The 23,561-nt window shown below is 41.7% G+C and overlaps 1 protein-coding gene across 2 annotated transcripts in view; it reads left to right on the top strand.

Annotated features, from left to right (window-relative positions):
* The window catches only part of ZNF277 (zinc finger protein 277), a 49,332-nt gene that overhangs the window by 9,318 nt on the left and 16,453 nt on the right, over window positions 1-23,561 (top strand). For both annotated transcript variants that reach the window (XM_020810457.3, XM_078376831.1), the window contains 4 exons: window positions 4,695-4,896; window positions 15,309-15,397; window positions 16,947-17,029; window positions 20,759-20,850. In XM_020810457.3, the coding sequence (XP_020666116.3) occupies window positions 4,695-4,896; window positions 15,309-15,397; window positions 16,947-17,029; window positions 20,759-20,850 (466 nt within the window). The remainder of the gene's footprint in view (window positions 1-4,694; window positions 4,897-15,308; window positions 15,398-16,946; window positions 17,030-20,758; window positions 20,851-23,561) is intronic.

Here is a 23,561-nt window from a genome sequence, read left to right as displayed (position 1 = left end):
TTAACAGTAGCTACTTGGTTCAGACTGAGTTGACGTGATCGGGTGACCTGCCACTTTCCCTCAACCTTCCCAATTATGTATTTGTGCCACAAAGTCGTGTATCGATGGCAGTGGGTGCTTGAGAAGATTGATCTGTGGCTCTTGTAAAACTGACCCAGTTTAGCTGTAGGATGAAGCACTCCTTTGAAATTTAGATTTGCATTCATTGGAACACAGCAGAATACTGACGCTGATTGATCTATGAGATGTGCTGTCTCAGAGCACATGGATGCTTTGGCTCATTCACACATAGCATTAGTAGCATGTCAGTGAGCAAAGTAATAGCAAATGATTCCCATGAGTTGGAATAAAATGGTGTTTTACTATATGAGGAAGATCCAAAGGATTTCACAAAATGCTCATCTATTTATTGAGTCGTTTTTTTTCTGGTCCTGAGGCAGAAAACCCATTGTCTCTGTTCCACTAGGTACAGGATAATGTATGTCAAACTTAGTGTATACTGGGGTGTTTTTTAAATAGTTCTGCTGTCAGCTTTGATATGGAAGAATCCTTTTATATTTACAAATTCTGTGATATCATGTAAAAAAAGGTTGTAAATAAATTCAGTAATGTGAACTCACTATTCATAAATCTTGTCTGCTAGCCAGCTTCCTAGCAATTCCATTGGGAAACCGAGGGTTATGCCTGTCATGGTTAGAAGACCTATGTTAGGCAGTGGCTGCAGAACTAATGCATAGGGAGGCATGAGAACCATATCTATCTCACCACTGCATATTGGACATAGTTTCTGGTGCCTGCTCATGTAGAGTATAAAGGCTGCCTTAGTCTAAAATGAAGAATGCCTGCTAAGTGAAAGGTAAGGAATGAACACAGTACACATTATATTCTTTACATATAGACCTCAATACATCAAGCAGAGAGAAATATATATGAATTGCTTTTTAACAAATTGTCCCATATGACCACAGTATTGTAATTGTTACATACACTATATAGTGCGGGGCTACTTTCAAAGCTATAGATTTCATATTTCATAATTTATAGAATCTGTATTCTTGAAAATGTGGATCGAGAACTCCCAGCAGTACAAGCTGGATTTTGAAAGGGCGGAGACCAAATTGCTAACATGCGCTGGATTATGGAGAAAGCCAGAGAGTTCCAGAAAAATATCTACTTCTGCTTCATTGACTATGCGAAAGCCTTTGACTGTGTGGACCACAGCAAACTATGGCAAGTCCTTAAAGAAATGGGAGTGCCTGACCACCTTATCTGTCTCCTGAGAAACCTATACGTGGGACAGGAAGCAACAGTTAGAACTGGATATGGAACAACTGATTGGTTCAACATTGGGAAAGGAGTACGACAAGGCTGTATATTGTCTCCCCGCTTATTTAACTTATATGCAGAATCCATCATGCGAAAGGCAGGACTGGATGAATCCCAAGCTGGAATTAAGATTGTCAGAAAAAATATCAACAACCTCCAATATGCAGATGATACCACTCTGATGGCAGAAAGTGAGGAGGACTTACAGAACCTCTTAATGAGGGTGAAAGAAGAGAGTGCAAAAAATCGTCTGAAGCTCAACATCAAAAAAAACTAAGATCATGGCCACTGGTCCCATCACCTCCTGGCAAATAGAAGGGGATGATATGGAGGCAGTGACAGATTTTACTTTCTTGGGCTCCATGGTCACTGCAGATGGTGATAGCAGCCACGAAATTAAAATACGCCTGCTTCTTGGGAGGAAAGTGATGACAAACCTAGACAGCATCTTAAAAAGCAGAGACATCACCTTGCCGACAAAAGTCTGCATAGTCAAAGCTATGGTTTTTCCAGTAGCAATGTATGGAAGTGAGAACTGGACCATAAAGAAGGCTGACCGCCAAAGAATTGATGCTTTTGAACTGTGGTGCTGGAGGAGATTCTTGAGAGTCCCCTGGACTGCAAGGAGATCAAACCTATCCGTTCTGAAGGAAATCAACCCTGAGTGTTCACTGGAAGGATAGATCCTGAAGCTGAGGCTCCAATACTTTGTCCATCTCATGAGAAGAGAAATCTGCCTGAAAAAGACCCTAATGTTTGGAAAGAGTGAAGGCAAGAGGAGAAGGAGACAACAGAAGACAAGATGGTTGGGCAGTGTCATCGAAGCTAGCAACATGAATTTGACCCAAATCCAGGAGGCAGTGGAAGACAGGAGGGCCTGGTATACTCTGGTCCATGGGGTCACAAAGAGTCGGACACGACTTAACAACTTAACAACAACAACATTCTTGGAAAAGTGATGCATGGTGGCAACCCTAATTCAAAATGGTGGCTGAGGACTTTTACCACACTACTTCAGAGGCCAGTACTGTATCCCAGGAGGAGTATTGTCAGAAGACAAGTACCGCACTATTGGGCTGTTTTAGTAATATATTTTCCAGGTGCCAGTGTTCCCCTATTTTTAATACAGTTTGATGTCCCTGTGTTTCCTGTAGTTTTACCTCTAATTACATTGTATTTCGAGGAAACTGAGTACTGTGGAACCTCTTTCTCTCTGTTTAAATCTTTGTTGATGCGTAGCATGCATATTCTTTGTTTATTTTTAGTATCACTTTAGAATTCTTATTGTGTCAGAAAAAATTTCACTGTTCTAACCTGTGTCCAGAGCTATATCGTTTTGTTGTTGTTTTTGTAGCATTTCTTCTCGTTTTAGAATTGTTGTCAAGTTCTCCAGCTAATCTCCTCATATTAGCCAGCTGTATTAATGAGATAATAAACCAGGCTTGTTGCTAATGAATTGATTCATTCAACTGCTGAATTTAATTAGAAAGACACTTAACATTCCAGCAGATGTTCTTATTTTGTTTCAGTACACTTGTATTTCCACACAATGAGCTGACAAAAACATCAATACCATATTCATATGCCATACTCTCAAAACCTTTTTGAGTCATAAATTGTATAATGTGGACATTAATCTTATAAATCCATTGTGTTTGACCAATGGGCAGCCTTCATATAAATTTGTATTTGTATTTTTGTTGTATGGGATAACAGAGTCTGGATTTCAAATGATTTCTTTTTCCTTTTGTAGAGTGGAGGTAATACTTAAAGATTTCTGACTTGATGAAATCACTCTCAGTCTTTATCAAAGCACTTTGTTAAATCATTAGGTAATATCACATTTGTGCTTCCAAACAGCTCTGAATGTCTGTAAGGCTTGACAAGAAAAGGACAGATGTGTACTTTCTAGTCTTCTTTGAATGAGGGGGAAACATGTTCTTTCCCCATATGGTAGATGCATATATTTGCCTGCATATGTATATGTGACTTTTCCCTATGAGTAGGGCCAGCTCAGAAGCATCTGGCATTTGCACTCATCTCATGTGTGCTTGGGGGGGGGGGGATAAGACTATTCTGTGAAAATTTCTTCAGCACAGGCAATAGAACTAATTGACACGGTGCCAGACAAGCCATGTGGCAAACACCATTCTGTCCTACAACAGAGTAGAATGAACAAGGACTGTTGCTTTTGCCCAAGGCAGTTGCCTTACGTTGCCAAATGATAGGGCCAGCTCTTCCTTCCATGCATCTCCTTCATCCAGGGGTACCAAATCAAGTCATTTTTTGTGGAATATCTGAAGTGGAACACGGGAAATGGCCTTATGCTGTATCAGATGGCTGGTCTGCTTAGTTCAGTATTGTTTATACTGAGCAGCGGTGGTTCCCCAGAGTTTCAGGTACAGTTCTTTACCAGTTTTTGCATGAATAATATTTATGTTCATGTAAAATGCCAGGAATTAAGCCCACCACGTTTTGTCTGTGAAACATATACGGTACTCTTGTGTTGAGCTACAGCCCTTCTGTAGCACTCTGTGAGATGTTTGTACATAAAACAAGACAGTTGTAGTACATGCACTTCGGTAAAGACAGCGCCACGCATTGGTAAATAAGAGATGATTTGGTTTGTTTATGGCCAAATCTTGTTGATGCTGTTGAAATATGATACCAGACATTCTTGGTAGATGTCAATCATGCAAAACCTGATTGGACTCCCTTTCCTGAACACAATGATTTCAGTTGAGTTGCAGCCAAAAATGTAGCATCAAATCACTCGGTGTATAGGATGTGCATTAAATTTGTGCTGTAAAAAGTTTCCTGCCTCTGGCTATAGTCTTGCAGAAGTCTGGCTTAGCAAGGAACTGTATATGTACATGCTATAGTAAATCTGTGTTTACCATCAGCTGAGATGCATTAGAAACCTTTCATATGTAACTAATCTGAGTGCCAGACAGTAAGCAGTGGCTGGACAGATACCAAGCATACATAGCAACTGGAATGTGCAGGTCCAGACTGTCTAGACATGGTGTCTTTCCTTCCTCCACCACCCACTGCTCATCTAGCACCAGCCGCTACTAAGAAAGCTATTAGCCCAGGAATAAAACATAGGTAGTTTCAATAATAATGCAGCTCTAAGTTGGTTTCCCAAACATAAAATTGAACATATTCTTTCACCTTTCTTCTTTTTCCCCTCATATTTTGATGCAGTCCATACTTATGTGTTTGCTAACCTTCTGAAATGAATGGAAGTTGCATTAGACACTGAGAAAAACGACTGCCCTCTTAAATACATATTTATTTATTTATTTATTTATTTATTTATTTATTTATTTATTTATTTATTTATTTATTTATTTATTTATTTATAGATCACAAAGACTATATTTTGGAGCCACTTTCTCTGCCAGAAAATCCAGGTGGTGTATCTGCTGAAGAAGTCTCTCCATCTGTGCCTTGCCTGTTATGTGAAGAATATTCACCGGCATTAGAACAAAAGCAACTTTTGAAGCACATGATTATAGAGCACAAGCTTGTCATAGCAGACGTCAAGCTGGTTGCAGATTTCAGGAGGTATGTCTTCATTGTGCATGCTAAAAATTAGACAATGCAAGCTGGCCAGAAGGTGTCATGTTGTAGTACCAAAGTATCTATGATGGTGGTCTATACAGTATTGAAAACCAGTGAAACTTTTTTTAATGTTCTGTTGTTGGTGAGGAACAGGACTGCAGCAATATCAATCTTTAAAAAAACCAAAGCCAGGTTCTCTACAGGAGAAACAATGGAAACAAAATGAATTCAATAGGTAATTTTCAAACTGTCGTTCTCTGGAATGTTGTTGGGATTGGCGGTGCTGATTATGGCTTCTCAGAGTTGAAGCCCAGCAGTGTCTGGGGACCTCAAGCTGGATGCCGCTATGAGTAGACCATGTTTAGGTTTAGAATAATAATTGAGAAAAAATAATACTGGTACAAATGGAAGACATGTTTGCTAGATGTTCTTGTCTTGAGTACCAGTGGTACAGAAAGAGACTTTTTCAAAGGAATAAATAGATTTGTAAAGGAGCTCCAAATAACAAAGTACTAATGACTTTAAAGAATGGAATATTAGATCATTGTATAAAAATAGTGGTGGTGACGGAAATAGAAACAGGGACCTCTACTTTTGAGAAGCTGTGATCAAGAACTGAAGGACCAAGTGTTTTCCATAAAAGACACTTGCATGAATTACAGTTTCTCAGAAGTAGATTTTTGGTATGGGATCTGCTTGTTTTGTTTCTTGACCTCTAGGACTTATCTTTTCATTTCTTCTTCCTGTAAATCTACTGAAAACAGCTATTCAAACACTTGCAAAGCTGTCTCTTGGGCTGATTTTTTACCCATGTTTAAATATTTTTTTTATCTGTGGATGGCAGTCCATGGAATATAGTGTCTTTGAGTGTAGTACTGTAATACCAAAAAATACCACGTTCTCTGTCTTCTTGTGTTCTACTGATACACAATTTCTGGTTCTTTAGCAATCAAGAGATGGCCATGCTTGCATGAGCTTGCTGTTTTGTAAATGTATTGGCCACAATGCTAAATGTACAATCTGCTGACTAAAGTTGCAGGACAAGTTGTTGAGAACTGCCACAGACCATGTGAGATAAACAAATCCACCTGCTCCTCAACCATATGTCATTCCATAAGGTGTACTTATTTTGCTTAATTCATAAGCCTTATTCAAAGCATGAAATGTTGTTGCTTAGCAATTTTCATATAACATGTGTTCCATTCTGCCCATGTGTTCTGTTTTTCACTATCTTTCCATGCTGATACAAGTGAATATGTAAAGCTTCATTCCTGCTAATTGGAAGTTTCTTGCTTCATATGATAGAGCTCAAGTTCTTCTTCGTGGCCTCTGTGAATCACCCAGCGTGTGATTCGCGCCTGCGCAAAGCCTCATCGGAAGATTCTAGAGCTTCTGCGGCAGCAAAAAACACATTAAAATATGCCCCTCCCCACCAGTATAAGTACCTTGGAACCAAGCATCCCCTTTCAGTTTCTTTCAACTGCAGCGTTGAGAGCCTCAAATTCTGCTTCTGTGAGTAAAAGAGAAAGAGAGCTTATACTTGATTTCTTCCTGTTATTTTTCTTTTTCTTTTAAACTATTAGCTCAAACTCTTTATCATCAGAGATTTTTCTTTCCCCCTTGCTCAGCCTCTGGCCGCAGCACACACACACCCGTCATCGGTTTTTCTCCTCACTTATTTTCTCCTATTCATGGCCCCTTTGGGCCCATTTAAGCACTGCATTGTCTGTGACAATAAGATCCCACTTTCCGACGGACATACTAAGTGCCTTTTCTGCTTGGGAGAACAATATCAAACTTCCTCCTGTACCCATTGCAAAAAATGTTAAGTTCTTCGATCTTGCCTCTCAAGGCTAAAACTCCGACTTTGGGAACAATCCTTACAACCAGTTCAAATGGCCCAGCCTCCCTGTAGGGCCACTCCCCAAACCAAAGCAATGGAAAAAGCCTTTACTGAATCATCAAAACTACATCCATCGGCTACACCAGCTCATTCCGATTCTCCATCTCCATCGTCTAAGACCTCAAAGACACACAAATCGAAACCCTCCATACTGAAGTCTTCGACTTCAAAAACAACCTCTAAACGTCAGAGATTGACTGAAGATGTTCCAGCTCCAGAGCCTGTTCATCCTAAACGAGCTAAACAGTCTAAGCCTACAGACATCCCACCACAACCACAACTCTCTGAATCAATTTTGGTCGGATCTCCCTCAGATGATGACAGACTTCCATCTCATCAACCCTGTTCTCAGTCTCCAGAATGGGATGATAAGAGTCAACCAAAAACATCCTCTCCTCCCAGTCCACAATCTTCCATTCCTTCAAGCAATCCTTCGGTTATTCCATTGCTCAGGGATTTCCATCCCGAACAGCTCAACACCATTCCATATTCGATGCCCTTGGATCGCCCACCGGTCCCAAACCAGGACCATCGACATCAACAATCTCGACAGCTCGCTTCATCACGTGTGGTTCAAACTCACACTCAGCATGCACATCAGGTTGCCATTTGCCCCGACCAGTGCTCTGCTTGACAAACTGCACCAACTAGTTGACCAGGTGCTTTGTGTAGGCATCCTTCAGTCTCGAAAGACTATGGTAGCGTGCTCTGTATGGAGGACTTGGAATAGCGTCTGGTGTGGCTGAGGAGGCCAATTCGAGAGTTACAATCTCTTCCACACTGAAGACAAAGCCAATCTGTCCCCTGTCCAGCTCCCTGGTTTTGCTTCCTTTGTGACTTCCTCTTTGCCTCGGCCTGCTGGACAAGGGTCTCTTCAAATTGGGAGAGGCCGTGATGCACTGCCTGCCTCCAGGCTGAACGATCAGATGTCAGAGTGCTTTACCTGGTTCGATAATACCATCTAGTACTCGGCCTACCTCTCGACAACCATCGGTGTGGAAGTGGCCACATCACTGAGAGGTGCCTATACATCAACCTGTTTCCCATTTGATATTAAAAAAACAACCTCGGACAGTTGAGCAGATTTCATCCACCTGTGAGGCTTTTGCAGCCCCAGCCTCCCAATACTTTCCTACTACAATAGATGAAGGAAATCACTCTTCACGCTCGGCATCGCCAGCGTCAGTTTATTCTACTGCTATGCCATCACATTAGCAACCTCTGTTTCGACATCACAAAGACACAGGCTCTGATATAGATGATCCTCTATATTCATCCTGGTTCATGGACACTCACTCCATTTCATTACATCAACACAGTTCCCATCCTCCAGTAAATCCAAGTCATCGACCCCAGCACCGTTACGACACTGAGGTCCATCCCTATTAATCCAGGTCCGTCGACACTCAACCACCATCTTTTGATGTCGACGAGCATCGACATTGACAGATGTCCATGGACATGCCACCTCCATCTTTTCAACTTATAACCAGCAATACTACGAAACTCAGCCTCTCTACACCGGTCGATCGACAGTCCGTCGACGCCAGACACAACCTTGATGGCTCTGACCATTGATCTCGGCAACAGACTCCATCGGTGTTACTTACCTCTCCAGAGTCGGACATTGTTGATACCGACCCACCATCACCGGCAGAGGATATCCAGACCTATGCCCAACTTACAATTCACATGGCCAAATCCCTTGATCTGCAGGTCCACCGAATATCGACAGAACCGGCCGATCATCTATATGATCCGATCTTTAAAAATACAACCACTCCAGCGCAGATATCGATGTTACTATCTCTCCTTAGTACTGCACAGAGATCCTGGACAAAACCAGCTTCCTCCTGGGTACATGGCTTTACTCTTCCGCAGCCTTCACCATGCGAGTCGCTAATTATCAAGGAGCCATGGAAGCTTACCAACACTTCCTCTGGGACAACATATCCACCTTTATTGAATCCCTGCCAGACGATAAAAAGATACTAGCTCAAACCTTCCAACAAGAAGGTCTCTCCATTGCTAAACAACAGATGCTTTCCGGCCGCCACACCGTAGACACTACAGCCAAGTCCGTGGCCACTTCAGTAGCCCTACGCCGCTTTTTCCTGGCTCAGAACGGCCAGCTTAGCTGAAGATGCTCGGGCACGTATCTAAGACCTCCCTTTCAATGGAGCAGGTCTTTTTCATGCTGAAACTGATGATATACTAGAGAACATACAAAAGAAACGTTCAACAGCCGGACGTTGGGGAGTTTACCCTTCCTATCAGCAATGTCCTCAGCAAAATCAATGGAAACAACCCTATAACTCATATCAAAGGTTCCAACGAGACTCTCCATGACAAACCTCTTACAATCCATACTTCAAAAACCAAAGAGCCAAAACCCGGCAACAGCCTGCCACTAGGCGGAATGACCGGAAACCCAAACACCATGTTTGACGTTCCTCTGACCGAGATCGCCACCCACCCCACCGACCCTGCCCTCTGGAAACACTTACCTGCATGGGAATCCATCACCACAAATTCCTAGATACTCACCATCATCAAAAATGGCTACCGCATCCTTAGAACTTCCTCTGACAACACACGTCGTTACTCTACCATCACAACCCCTGCAAGAAGAAATAATGAATTTACTTCTCAAAGATGCCATACTACCCATCTATCAAAACAACACCGGGTTTTTCTCTCGCTATTTCACTGTCCCCAAGAAAGACAGGGGACTACACCATATTCTAGATTTAAGATTATTAAACAACTACATTGCCGCCACAAAATTCTGTATAGTTACTCTAGAATCGGTATAGATGCCCAAGCTCATGAGTGGGAACTAGATCAATCAGTATTCTGCCAACTATGCCGGAAATGGGGCACACTGACTCTCAATCTCTTTGCCTTCTGAGCGAATCAGAAATGCCAACTGTATTGCTCCTTAGCAGGAATAGGAAAACATTCCCAGGGACACGTGTTTGTCGGTTGTTGGCCCAAGACTCTTACCTACCTTTTTCTGCCATTCCCTGCCCTCCACAAAGTTGTCGTCCGTCTGCAACAAGACAAAACCAATGCCATCATTATAGCCCCTTGGTGGCCGAGACAGACCTGGTTCCAAGTTCTCCGCAGTCTCTCATCAGACATCCACCATCTCCCCCCCCCCGCCACACCTTCTCACATAGAACAAGTCCTACACCCGGACTTACCTTTTCTGCACCTGGCAGTGTGGAGGATTCTCCCTAGTTAATGAACGTTCTTCATCATGCCTAAAAACCATCCACAAGGAAAGCCTACCTGTACAAATGGAAGAAATTTCAATCCTTTACCAAATCTTCCTCATCATCCTCCATCAATCCATCACTTTCCACTGTTCTCTGCTTCCTCCTACATCTCAAATCCAAGGGCCTCTCCATCTCATCCAAGAGGGTCTACCTTTCTGCAATAATATCATACCAACCTCCAAATTCTCCAGCAGCAAACTTCTTCAAACATCCAACAACGAAACGTTTTCTGAAAGGTCTCTCTCATATCTACCCCGATACTCAACCTCCCTCTCCACTTTGGTCACTAACTCTTGTTCTGAAACAGCTTACCAATGCTCCTTTTGAGCCATTAGCTACAACTGACTTAAGACTGCTCACCTTTAAAATATATTTTCTCGTAGCCATCACCTCAACTCGACAAGCTAGTGAACTGGCAGCTTTACGCTATGACTACCCTTATCTACAATTTTTCCCAATAAGGGAAATTCATGGACATTTCCTTCTTCTCCAAAATTGTCTCTCAATTTCATCTTTCCCAGCTGATTGTCCTTCCTTCATTTTTTCCATCATCTTCTTCAAACCAAGAAAAAATACTCCATATGTTGGATGTCAGAAGAGCTCTTGCTTTTTATCTCCAACATACTCAACCTTTTAGACAGTCACCTCGTCTTTTCATAAGCTATCAACTACCTACGAAAGGCCATCAGGTGACTTCCCAAACTATCTCCAGATGGGTCGCCTCAAACATTCATTTGGCTTATCAACTTGCTTGATAAGCAGCCCCTAGAGTGGTTTGCCCTCACTCCACCAGGGCAGTGGCAGCTTCTACAGTCTTTCTCCACAGCATACCTCTTCTGGACGTCTGCGCCTCTGCCACTTGGGCACAGCCGTCCACTTTTATCCATCATTATAGACTCCGGCAGAAGTCTGATGCAGCCTTTGGACGTGCTGTTCTAGCCTCTACCTTGGCGTGACACCCTGCCTCCGAGTAAGACAGCTTATTAGTCACCCAGGGTGTGATTCACAGAGGCCACGAAGAAGAACGACAGGTTACCCACCTGTAATTGTAGTTCTTCGAGTGGACCTCTGTGATTCACACAACCCGCACGTCCTCCCCTCTGTCACGCCACTGCTTGCTTACTACTAAGCAGCAGTTGACACAACTGAAAGGGGATGCTTGGCGCCAAGGTACTTATATGGGTGGGGAGGGGCATATTCTAATGTGTTTATTACAACCACAGAAGCTCTAGAATCTTCCGATGAGGCTCCACACAGGCACAAATTATCCAGGGTGTGAATCACAGAGGTCCACTCGAAAAACTACAATTACAGGTGGGTAACCTGTCGGTCTTTCTGACATAAGTTGTTTACTGTGCGTCAGTGTCAGATTTCAATTACCCAATAAGCATAAAGAGGTATGTGAAATTCATATATTGAATTGTTGTGGCTGAAAGGAAATGGTCCAAAGAAGTCAACCATCCCATTTTCAATGGCCATAACATAAATATACTGTATGTAGACTGAAGCTCACACACATGTTGTTGCATGGATGTGATGTAGTGAATACCTGTCCCATGTTAGGCTCAAAGCGTTACATTTTTACATCTTTTTATGGGAGGATGCTGTTTTAGCAAGTCATTGTGCAGACCCATCATCAGCCAGCTTGTTTGCCCTGATCTGATTGTACCTGGATACAGTAAGAAAGGAAAACACTTTAGCTGTGGGAAGGGACAGCTGACATAAGGCAGAGAGGTTGTAATCAGTGTGATACTCATGATCTCAATTGGGATGCAGGACTGGTCTGGAGACAGAGAAAATTTCTCTCTTTTTTTTTTAAACAGCAACTCCTAGAATCTGGTAATCAGCGTAATGAAGGGGCCCTATTCTAGTAGCCAGATGGTAACAGTAGTAAAAACAACAAACACGATGTCTCCCATTTCATAAGAAATGGAGACAGATATTAACCACTGAAGAAGAAGCAGATTTAGATGGCAAATGGAGAAGAAGCTTCAAGGAGTAACAGCATGAGTGGTAGTTGTTATGGAGCAGTACGGTGTCTCGGACAAACATACAGCAAGAGAAAAAGAGAGAGAGAGAGAGAGAGCGCATACATTTCAAGGGAACAAAACTGGGCCAAACCTATCGATGTCCCTCATCTCCCAGAGCTCTGGACAGTCTGAGAGTGTGGACAGAAATCATGGACAGAGGGATATGGCCAGAACTGAAAAGAAGTGGGGAAGCATGGAGGGAGAATGGAGCGAAACAAACCAAAGAACAAGGAGTAGGGAGGAGCTGAAGAAATTTTGCCAATCAGTTTCTTTAAAAGCAAAATATCTGTTGTTAGACAATAAGAAAATAGGCTTGTAATGACTTTGTTCTAGAAAAAAGGTGGGGATCATGTGGCCCTGCAGATGTTGTTCCACAACTCCCATCAGCCTGTAATCAGTACTAAAAAAAAAGATGGGAGGCGCAGTCAGTGTTAGCTAGAGGGCTACATGTTTCGCATCCTGGTTTATTAGGAGAAACCTGTCCCAGAGAGACCTATTTTTAATATCAGGTGAATTTGGTCGAAATGACTGTGTTTTCTTTGGTGCTGTTGCATAGCAAGCATAAAGGATCAGTTCCACAATCACAGCAAGTCTCAATGTAATTTTCTGGGGATTTGTCTACGTGAAGCCCACCACCTGTGCCTCTGGTGGAATTGGCAGCCTAGGGAATCTCTTGCCAATAATTCCATTGGGTTTCTGTCACAGGTCTCCTGGCAACAGTCAGTTCAGTACTCACCTCAGCTCTCACTCCTGAAGCCAGTGCAGCCCTGATGACTGGCATGTCCAGTTCAGGATGAGGCTGGGAGACCCTTAACAAGGGCCATACAGATGGCTGGTAGTGAGTGTCAGCTGCTTTCCTGCTCTTCGTGCCGCTGCCTCCTTCTTTCCCCACCAGTGTTTGTGCCACCAGTTCCTTAGCTGTGTTAGAGGTAGGCACCCCGGCTGTGCCAGGCATCTCGGGTACCACGGAGTGGACGCAGTCCCCCTCTGTTGGTCTCCAATTCTCAGCACCAGGTGACTACCTGAGGGCTTCTGTCAGGGATTGCCCTCGAGCTCAAAAAACTGCTCAGCCACTGCACAAAGGATGGGCTCTAGCTTTTCTGACAGTGAGCTCCAGGTATCTTCTTCCTTCATGGACCTACAGCCAGGCATCCTGAAGCCCAAAGAAGATCCCGCACCCTCTTCCGTTAATCCTCCTTCCGCACCCGTCTCTTGCTCCCCCCAAGGGCTGTTCATCATCCGCTTCTTTGGAGACACTGCACTTCCCTCTTCCCAGCCTCCTTGGGAATGCAGAGCAGCTGCTCCACCCGACCCCTGCATGTGCGTGGGGGTGGGATAGGGCAGAGAGTCTGTCCACCTCAGCCGCTGGTAGCAGCCCCTCACAATCTACTTTCACCCTAGAAACCTGGCACTAACTAGCTTCCTTTGGCATCTTAATATAATAAGCCCCCTAGAGTGGTCGAAATGACTAGATAGGCGGGGTATAAATACTATTATTATTATTATTATTATTATTATTATTATTATTATTATTATTATTATTATTATTATTATTATTATTATTATTATTATTATTATTATTATTATTATTATTAATAATAATAATAATAATAATAATAATAATAATAATAATAATAATAATAATAATAATAATAATAATAATAATAATAATAATAATAATAATAATAATAATAATAATAATAATAATAATAATAGATGATGATGATGATGATGATGATGATGATGATGATGGTCGTCATCATCTTCTTAGAATTGTTGAGCTGGAAGGGACCCTGTGGAACACTGAGTCAAAGAGGCACAGTGGAGAATTGAACTCCCAATCATTGGGAGCTAGATTCCTAAACCACTGAACTATCCTGCAGTTCTTGATATGCACATGTGTGTACACACAGATGCCCACACACACCCCTAGCTATTAGAGCCATAATTCTCTTACAGCTTGTCATCCATACCAGTGTGGCACATCCTTGCACTAGGATTGTGTCCTTCAGGCTTTTTCTCCATTCCATTTCTTGCCAAATTGCGGCTCTAGTTTATACCTGTCCTGAGGCTGATTTCTTTGACAGAATTGTCATCTGGTAGTACACATTTGTATGCTGCCGGGTTGGCTCATGCTGAATGCCTTGATATTTGCTTTGTTGGGACAACACATTTTACTCTCAATTGGATAATTAAACTAATAAGTAGGTTTAGCATTCATGCAGTATACATTTTTAAGAGTCTTGTGACCAAGCGTGCACAAAGCATCCATTTATGTCTCAGTAAGCATCAAAGTTTAAAGCAATGTAAGAAGATGAAAAGAATCTAGGGCAAATAAAATCCTTTTTAAAATAGTTAGCTTTTTCTGCAACACAAGCTTGTGGTGTTTTAAAACAAAACACTAGTCATCGTGTCTGGTTTCTACATGTAAGCTGAGCATCTATCTACAAATGGGTTCATAGTAGATTTCTAATTTTCAAGTTATTTACTGCTGACAAAATGGCTCTGGCTAAATAGAAATGTCATCTAGTTCATCTTCCCCAAAAGATGATTGGCTGTAATGAGTGGCTGCAGTATCCAAATGTTGTGAAAAGAACTATGTACCGTATTTTTCTGTGTATAAAATGACACTTTTTTCTTAAATAATTAGACAAAAAATTGAGGGTCGTTTTACACATGGAAGGCAGCCGCTTTTCCCTGCCTTTTGTGAAGCCACGGGGCTTAGCAAAAAGGAAAGGAAGGCTCCCTTTGGGTAAAGCAGCCGTGAAAGGGCTGCATGATCTCAGCCCTTTGATCCTGAAGCCCTTTCATAACTGCTAAAAGTGAGGCTTAGGAAGTGCATAAAGCAGCCATGAAAGGGCTTCAGGATCAGAGGGCTGCGATACTGCAGCCTTTACCCAAAGGGGGCCTTTCCTTCCTTTTTGCTAAGCCCCATGGTTTCACAAAAGGCAAGGAAAAGCGGCGGTCAAAGGGAGCCCTTTGATCCTTGCTTTTCTCTTCCTTTTGCTAAGTTCCATGGCCTAGCAAAAGGAAGGGAAAAGCAGGGATCAAATTTTTTAATTTGGAGTTAGAAAAGGGGGGTTGTCTTATACACTGGGTCATCTTATAAACAGAAAAATATGGCATTAAGAATGTGGGGAAATAAACAAATTGTTTTGTAACATAGCTGTCTACAATGTCGCTTTCCCCCTCCTCTTAAAGATATGCATTGTACTGGAAGAAAAGATTTAAAGAGCAGCCTATTACAGACTTCTGTTGTGTAATAAGAACAAATTCAGAAGCACCTTTAGGTGAGTATTTTTCTCATTATCTAACCTGTGTAGTAAGATCTGTCACCTGGGATACAACTTCCCTGTTGTCGTTAGATTACCTAATCAGGGACATGCTTTCACGTTGCATGGGGCAGAGGAATGTGTAGCCCTCTGAGCAATTCTGGACTGTAAACTCCCACCAGCTTTTGCTAGCTGTGGCTGAAGTAAAGGAGGAGTGTGGTGGCACAGAGAAATTAAAAAACCAATGACATGCAAGCAGATAGTCATGCTACCTATGCACATTATTGACTTTAGCTCCACCCAGCATCATCTCAACCTTAAACTGACTTCTTCTGCAGCTCAGAAAAAAGAATCCCCTTATCTGATTGATATATGTATACGGAGACAGGGACATCGGACAGGGGCATATACAGTTGTGCCACACTGAACGATTACCCCGCTCTACGACGAATCTGCTTTACATTGACATTTTTGCGGTCGCTTTTGCAATCGCAAAACAAAATTTTAAATGGTTTTTTTCTGCTGCGTGATGATCGGTTCCCTGCTTCAGGAACCGATTTTCGCTTTACGATGATCAGCAAACAGCTGATCGTCGAGTTTCAAAATGGCCACTGGCTGAAGGAAATGGTCCCCCGCTGTTTTCTAGGACTGATTCCTCGTTTTACAGGCACCGAAAATGGCCGCCGTATGGAGGATCTTCACTGGACGAGCAGGTATTCAGGCCATTGGAACGCATTGAATGGTTTTCAATGCGTTTCAATGGTTTTTTTATTTCGTTTGATGGCGTTTTCGCTCTACAGCGATTTCGCTGGAACAAGTTAACGTCGTCAAGCGAGGCACCACTGTATATACATGCCCCTGTCTGATCTCTGCATACTGACTTTAGATCTAACAGACTGCATGCAAAGCAAGCTGAATTGGTCCTTCTGCAATCTCTCTCTCTCTCTCTCTCTCTCTCTCTCTCTCTCTCATTCTCTCTCTCTCTCTCTCTCTCTCTCTCTCTCTCTCTCTCTCTCTCTCTCTCTGTGTGTGTGTGTGTGTGTGTGTGTGTGTGTGTGTGTGTAGATCACAGAGGGATCAATTCAGCTTGCTGTGCATGCATTCTGTGAGATCCAAAGTCAGCATGCAGATTGTTGAGGTCTTTCCCAAAATGAGAAGTGTGAGGCATTTGCAGCCAATGTGAGGCATTCACAGCCAGATACTTATGTACAGAGAAGCATAAGATACTTATGTACTGAGTCGGCAGCGAGAGACTTGAGGAGGAAGGTGTACAGGGGCTGGTTATTTTGTCCAGTAAAATCCCTTATGCCATACCCGGCCATGTTTCTTTTTAATATTTACGAAGTTATTTCAGACTACTTTAGTATTAATTTGGCTGGTAAAATTCTGAACAGTCGTCTTAAATTGTAAAATGCACTTCTTTTAAATGTCTAGAATTATCATGTGTACCTCCTCTCCTGCACTGACTTCAGACATAAATGAAAGTTTGACATAGTAGGAGTTGGCATTAGAAATCTGAGAAAGTAGCAAACGTTCCTGTGACATTTGATCTGTAATTTTCTAACAGCGGACCAGGACAATTATTTTCTTTTATGTGATGCTTTACCTGAAGACAGAGCACTCAGAGAGGAGCTCCAGCAGCAGCGATTGGTAAGATGTCATTTTGTGCTAGCATCCGGAGTCCATAAAAATGAATTTCATGCATTTCAACTAGCCTAAGTAATCCCTAAACTAAGTAAGATATTCAGAATTCCAGACATGATTGCTTGGAGATTTGGAGAGTCATAATCCAAAAAAGTCACTTTTTAAAGTAAAGTAAAATTACAGCCTGGTCATAAGCAGTTAACCTGAAATAAAAGTCTGCCAAGTCTTGGGGGGGCCTGTCCTTCCTTCTTTATAAGTGGGCTCAAAATTACTCAAGGAATCTAAGGCTTTAGTTTTATGTTCAGAGTATATGTTGCATGTAATGTATAGTTCCACAGTTGTATAGGAAAAAGTAGAAACACCTGCAGTAAGATCTCACCTTAGCAGTACATTCATTCGGTATTCTTAGGATGTCATCTGCCATTCTCTTTCTGCAAAGTGGGAATTGGCGCACTCTACAAACTGAACGTTCCCAGAAGCAATTGAAGATGGTTATCACCAGTTGCTCCCTAACTGGAGAATTATCCGGCACAGAAGCAGCAGTAGGAACGAAAAACCCCTTGAAATTGAAGGGTGAAAATCAGACTGAGCTTAACAAAGAGGGTGGAAAGGGCAATGTTCACAGAGAACTCAGGAGCAGAATTTTAAATTTGGAGTGAAACTTACAGTAAGAAAACCCTAGGATGGGATTTCTGAGCCATTCAAGCTGCCTTATTCTAGTAAAACTGTACTGGAGCTGCTGGGTTACAATGATATTAGCTTGGAAGTGCTGTTTTTCTAGCCATGTTGGCTGGAGGACTCTAGTGGTCCCAGAAAATTAACCTTTCCAAGCTCTTACCAGAAGTCCGTCATTTTCTGCAGCCATGAGAACCAGTTATATAAAATAAACCCATGATGTGTCTGTAGCAGGTTATCCTGTTTCTTTTCTTTCGAAAGAAATAAAAGTTGAAAGAATAAAAGGGATGAGACTAGTAGTAGAGTAGGGATAGATAGGAGGTAGGTAGAGAATTGGTAGATCTTCAAGTGACTTATCAGCAAAGATCTCCATTTCTTCATTGTTTACTATTAGCCATAATTGGTCTAAAATGAAGGTACCGTGCAATATACCGTTATGCTAATTTGATGCTATTTCAGCTATCACGGCTTGTTCCTAAGGAATCCCCAGATTCATGTTTTGATGAGGTAAATCTAATTCTCTGCCATAGTGGATTAGAGCAGTGGTTCTTAACGTGGGCGATAATGCCCCCCAGGGGGCGATTTCATTTTTCAGGGGGGCGGTAGAACGAAAAGGGGCGGTGTGGGGGCACTGGAGCAGAAGGGGGGTGGTAGGGGGCGCTGGAGCAAGCCAAACCTGTGAAGATGGCTGCAGCCTTTTTACAGTGTGCATGAATATATATTTTCCTCCAATTTTAATTTAGTTTCAGACTTTTTGTCTTGAAATTTTTAGTTCCTGCATTTGTTTTTATGCCCTTTTTATATTTCTTTTTGCGTCTTAAAATTCACTTGCAACTAAATCATTAAATGTTACTTTTTGGGGGGCATTTCATTTTCTTGGAATTTAATTTTGTTTTCAGGGGTCATTGGATTTAAGTGTCTTAAACAAACAAACAAATAAATAAATAAACAAACAAACAAACAAACAAACAAGATATCATCACCGCGGGGAGGGGGGCAATGATAACTTCCTCAATGGCTCAAGGGGGCGTTTCTTTCAAAAAGGTTAAGAACCACTGGATTAGAGCAATCTAGGAGATAATTGTTAAGTATCTCACCAGGCTGCAGAGATCCCAGGAACCTGCAGGATGGCGCCATGACCATCACAAGTGGAAGTAAATGGACATAACAGTGTCAATAGAACTTAAGAGTCCCTGATCCCTAGTAACCCAATGCAGATTGGTATATACAGATCACCTGATTATAGGGCACATAGGGAGCAGTATGTCATTGTCTCTGCCCTCTGAGCCATCCTTTTATATTTGGGTCCTTTTGTTTCTAGCAAAAAGAAAAAAGCAGGGTAGATCTTGCAACCCTGAGATCTTTCCTGTTTTGTAGCAGAAGGTAGAGTCTCTTCCATGTGGAAAAAGAGTGGAATAGCTGTTTTAGCAACTGAGTGTGCTTCGGTGAATTACCTGTTTCCCTGTTCAAATTGAGTGAAAAATTTTAAGGGCTTTAAAAGAGGAGGGCACACTCAGCTTCATTGTCCAGGGTCATAAAACAGCTGGATTTTTTCCACGGTGTAGGATGTGTTATGGCTTACATCTAAATTATTATATTTTTCAGTCCCAAGTGCTCTGTAGTTCTTGCAGCCTTCGCGAATATTTACACCATTTATTTTTCTCTGTGGCGACAAGGAATCTAAATATCTTCACAGCTCTGGTTCCACACTCCTAGTCCTCTCCTATTACTTAAGTGTAAAATATAAATGATTTCTGGCTTCAGTCTCTCTTGTGGAAAGGATACCCTTAGAATTCTCCCTTGCTGGCTGCACTTGCCTGGAGCAACATGCAGCTACGGTATATACTGTGTGCATTTAGCAATAAAAATACAACTTTTATTTAAATGGGAGGAGAAGATGCCTAGAAACAGCCATGGAGATATGGTTTTATTTTGTTTTTTAAAGATGTAGTATGGTTAGAAATGTACGATGAAATATGTTTCCCTGCTGAAAACCCATATATTTAATCTATCTATCTGTAGCTACCTTTTTGCACGTAAAGTCACCTACTCCTCAAGGAGGTATTAAGTCACTGACTTGAGGGGAAAGATTCTGTGCTACTGCTACTGGTTAGGTACATCAGATTTTTCACTGTTTTTAAGACCTCATTTTGGGGAAATTATTTTCCCCCCTCAAATTGCAATTAAAGTCCTCTAGGTTAAATTAGCCTTCAGATTTATCATTTTTATTCTATGAGAATATTTGAAATTACTAATAGGAGAAAAAGTAATATTTTCAAACAAAAACCATACATCTGTTCTGTTGCTCATTGGCTCAACGATGAGCTGGTTAATTGTGGCCAGAGATGCACAACATTGTAAGCCAAGGGGCTGCAGAACTCTGGCTTATTGTGGACAATTAGATGCTGCCCACTCACTTCCACGTGTTCTAGCTAAACTGAACTATCATGGACGGTTCACCGGCCAAACTCCTATTGCTTAGTGTAGTAAATCACACTAAAGTCAGCCCATTGAATTAATGGGGATTGAGTGAGTCAGTTCCTCCTAAGTTCGATTGATTCAAATGGGCCCATTCTAACTGTGACTTACTGTATTAAAGTAGGCTGCAGTTAGAGTAGGCCACTTGGATCCATGGAACGTATTGAAGGAGTTGATTCACCAACTCCCCCACTGATTCAGTGGTCCTGCTGTAGTGTGATTTACTATGTTATGCAACAGAATGTTGGCCACTGTGAATTTGGGCGCTTTATCTTCTTAGGTTAGTTTCTCTCCCACCAAATTGGAAAAACAAACTTGAAACAAGGTGGGCACTCTTCGAGGTGTCAGGTGAAAAACAAACAGGAGAAGAATATGCCCATGTTTCAGTGGCACACACTGAGCACAGAAACTGAATGCCTGTGTTTGAATCAGTTCTCACAGTCGTCCGTGGTTAGCTGGTGATCCCTCAGTCCTCTTTGCCTTGCTGTGTTATGAGGATGTATCCAGTGTAAATCTGCTAAGAGTAATTTTGTACAAGGGGTGTGTGTAATTGTATGTCTCATTTTTCTTCCACTTCAACAGAAGGACATTCTGGAGCAGCAACAGCAAGAGAGATACGATGCAGACTTTTGTGGCATCTGCTTATTCTGTGACAAAGAATTTACTGGTAACAGGTTGGTGTTAAACATCCAGCTTCATGTTTTCATACACTTGAACGTTCTGACCTCGAAATAACACAGCAAGCACAAAAAGGAAATGTTATAGAACAGCTAGTGCTGGTGTAGAGAGAGCAGCATTTTATAACTGGCAAATTCTTAGAATTTCTGGGAAAGAGAAGATCTGCTGGATCAATCCATCTAGTTTAAACTTCCCCAAACTGGTATTACGTACATGTGTTGAATTACAACCCTCTTCATCCCAAGGTCACATTGCTATTAGCGAGGATTGGTCTTAAATAGTTGGGTCTGAAAGCAAAGGGCCAAATCTACCTGTGATGAGCAGTAACAGGAAAGGAAGCTTGATTGACCATTATATTACTCTGCGATGCAGTCACCTGTGTGATAGCATTATTGCAGTGGTGATTCATCTTACTTTGTAAAAATGAAAATATTGTGCTACTGAAGCTCTATGTATGAGATTTGGCCAGCATTTCCTACACTGTTATCCTGCTGGTATCCCAAAGAGCTGAAGACTGCATATGTATACCTTCATCTCATTTTATCTTGACCATCCATAGAGATTGTTTCATATCTAAGCAGAATTAGAAACCCCGATACAACAGCTTCTGTTTGTTAAACTACATTGATTCTAGCAAAGAAGATAAAAATGTATATAGATGTTACCAGTCACCTTAGCGTAGAAGTGAAAAGCCTTCTGTGTGTGGCTCTAAACAATGAACGGTGTGTGTATAGGATTGTAAGAGTTGAATCCACAGGTTTTCTCTCCCTGTCCACAGGGAAAGAGGAGGCTTATTGCCATGCTCTGAGTTTTGCAACAAGTAGTGTTCTGAACAGGGGTAAAATCCGAACTGAGGAAGAAGGCGACTCCCACTCAAGTCCGTATTAGGCTATAGCTAAACAAACTCAAAACTGTGTCTCCTTACAGTCACTATCCAGTGTGAAACATTTAGGCCAGGATAAGAGCCAAACAAACGTATGAGGGGGAAAATTGGAAGCATTCTGAAGTCAGCTGTTTAATACTGTGTTTATGTTATCTGCTCTACATAAGCAGCCTTGTGGCACTGTGGTTAAACTGCTGTGCTGCAGCCAAACTTTGCTTATGACCTGGGGTTCAATCCCAGGTCACCAGCTCAAGGTTCACTCACCCTTCCTTACCTGCGAAGTCAATAAAATGATTACCCAGCTTGCTGGAGGGCAATGTGTAGCCTGCATAATTAACTTGTGAACTACCCAGAGAGTGCTTTAAATGCCATGGGGTGGATGATGAGCTTTTACTTATTGGTTAAAAACTGAAAAATTGAAATTTTAGCAATTTGAGTGAAAACTGGGGGGGGGGCACATTGTTTTCTGTTACCCTAAGAAGAGCAACAGGTTTGAATAGCGAGGCGCCAAGAAAATAATAACTATTCAACGTTGGACACCACCATCTTGGTCAACATCTTGTATGTTCCCCCTTCCTCTTGCATGCCTTAATTCACTTTGAAATAACTGCAGTCTCTTCATGAAGTCAGATACTTTTAATAACCAAAACTGTTGAGTCTGAATTAAGTAGTAAATTATAATAGCACCATATTCCTCGTTTTCTTACACCACCTGCAATTCTGATAAAGTCACTCGGTGCTTGAAATCCTGTTGTTTAGTATTTAGAGTCGGACACGACTGGACAAAACTTGTCAAGGGGAACCTTTACCTTTACCTTTAGGCCCACTATAGCAGTGGGGATTTGGTGAGTCAACTCCTCTGTATGTTCTGTTGATCCAAAAGGACCTGTAAGTTGCTATTAGAGTAGGCCTATTTACAGAGGAGCTGACTCACCAAATCACCACTGATTCTATAGGCTATTGTAGTGTGACTTACTAGACAAAGCAACAGGATTTCAGCCACTCTGTACTAAGTTTCCAGGTTTTTGGTGGTGGCTGTGTTTGCCTGGCACAGCAAAAACAACAGTGAAAAGACTAATGGCACCTTAAAAACTAAACACATTTTATTTGGTATCGGTTTTCATGGACTGTAGACTAATTACATTATAATAAAGTGAACTACAGTTTTTGAAAGCTTGAGTGAAGCAAAATGTGTTAACCTTTAAGATGCTGAAAGACTCTTTGATGTTGTTTGTGTATATGGAAAGTGTCCTGAACATTAAAATTGTTTCCTGTGCCGTGTTTGTATGCTAATGTTCTTTGTTTGGAAAAGACTGTGTATCTTGTCTTGCTGTTATTGTTATAGTTCTTTTAAGCAGTTTTTGCTCCTCTTCTACTAAAATCTTTTGCCTCCCCAGCTGAAATCTCTAGTGTGGTGGTCCCTTGGGGTCACTTACAACACTAATCAAAATCATTGATTTTAAGCGAGTGGGCACCCTTATGATACAGTACTGTATATTACTGTAACATAGCAACAGACCTGAAATGTACATTTTCTTTTTCAGTGACAAAAAACTGTTTACTGCTAAAAAGAAAAAAACCAAACCCAAACATTGCTATTAAGTTACTCAATGTTTGGTTTTGTGTGTCTGAAATTCAAATTGTCTTCTGTTAAGCAAACAATGTCTAGCAACAGAAGAAAAAGTTCAGTGACTCAGTGATGGTATGATAGTATTTCATGTACTATTCATGCATTGCTGGTTTTAAGAGAAGCTTCAAATACATAGTCGATGTTTTCTTCCTCTCTCCAGTGATCCCTGCAGTGAAGAGAAACATTCACAAAGG

The sequence above is a fragment of the Pogona vitticeps genome, chromosome 5, assembly GCF_051106095.1.
Source record: "Pogona vitticeps strain Pit_001003342236 chromosome 5, PviZW2.1, whole genome shotgun sequence".
In the NCBI taxonomy this organism is placed as follows: Eukaryota; Metazoa; Chordata; class Lepidosauria; order Squamata; family Agamidae; genus Pogona; species Pogona vitticeps.
This window is presented reverse-complemented; position numbering and strand designations above follow the sequence as displayed.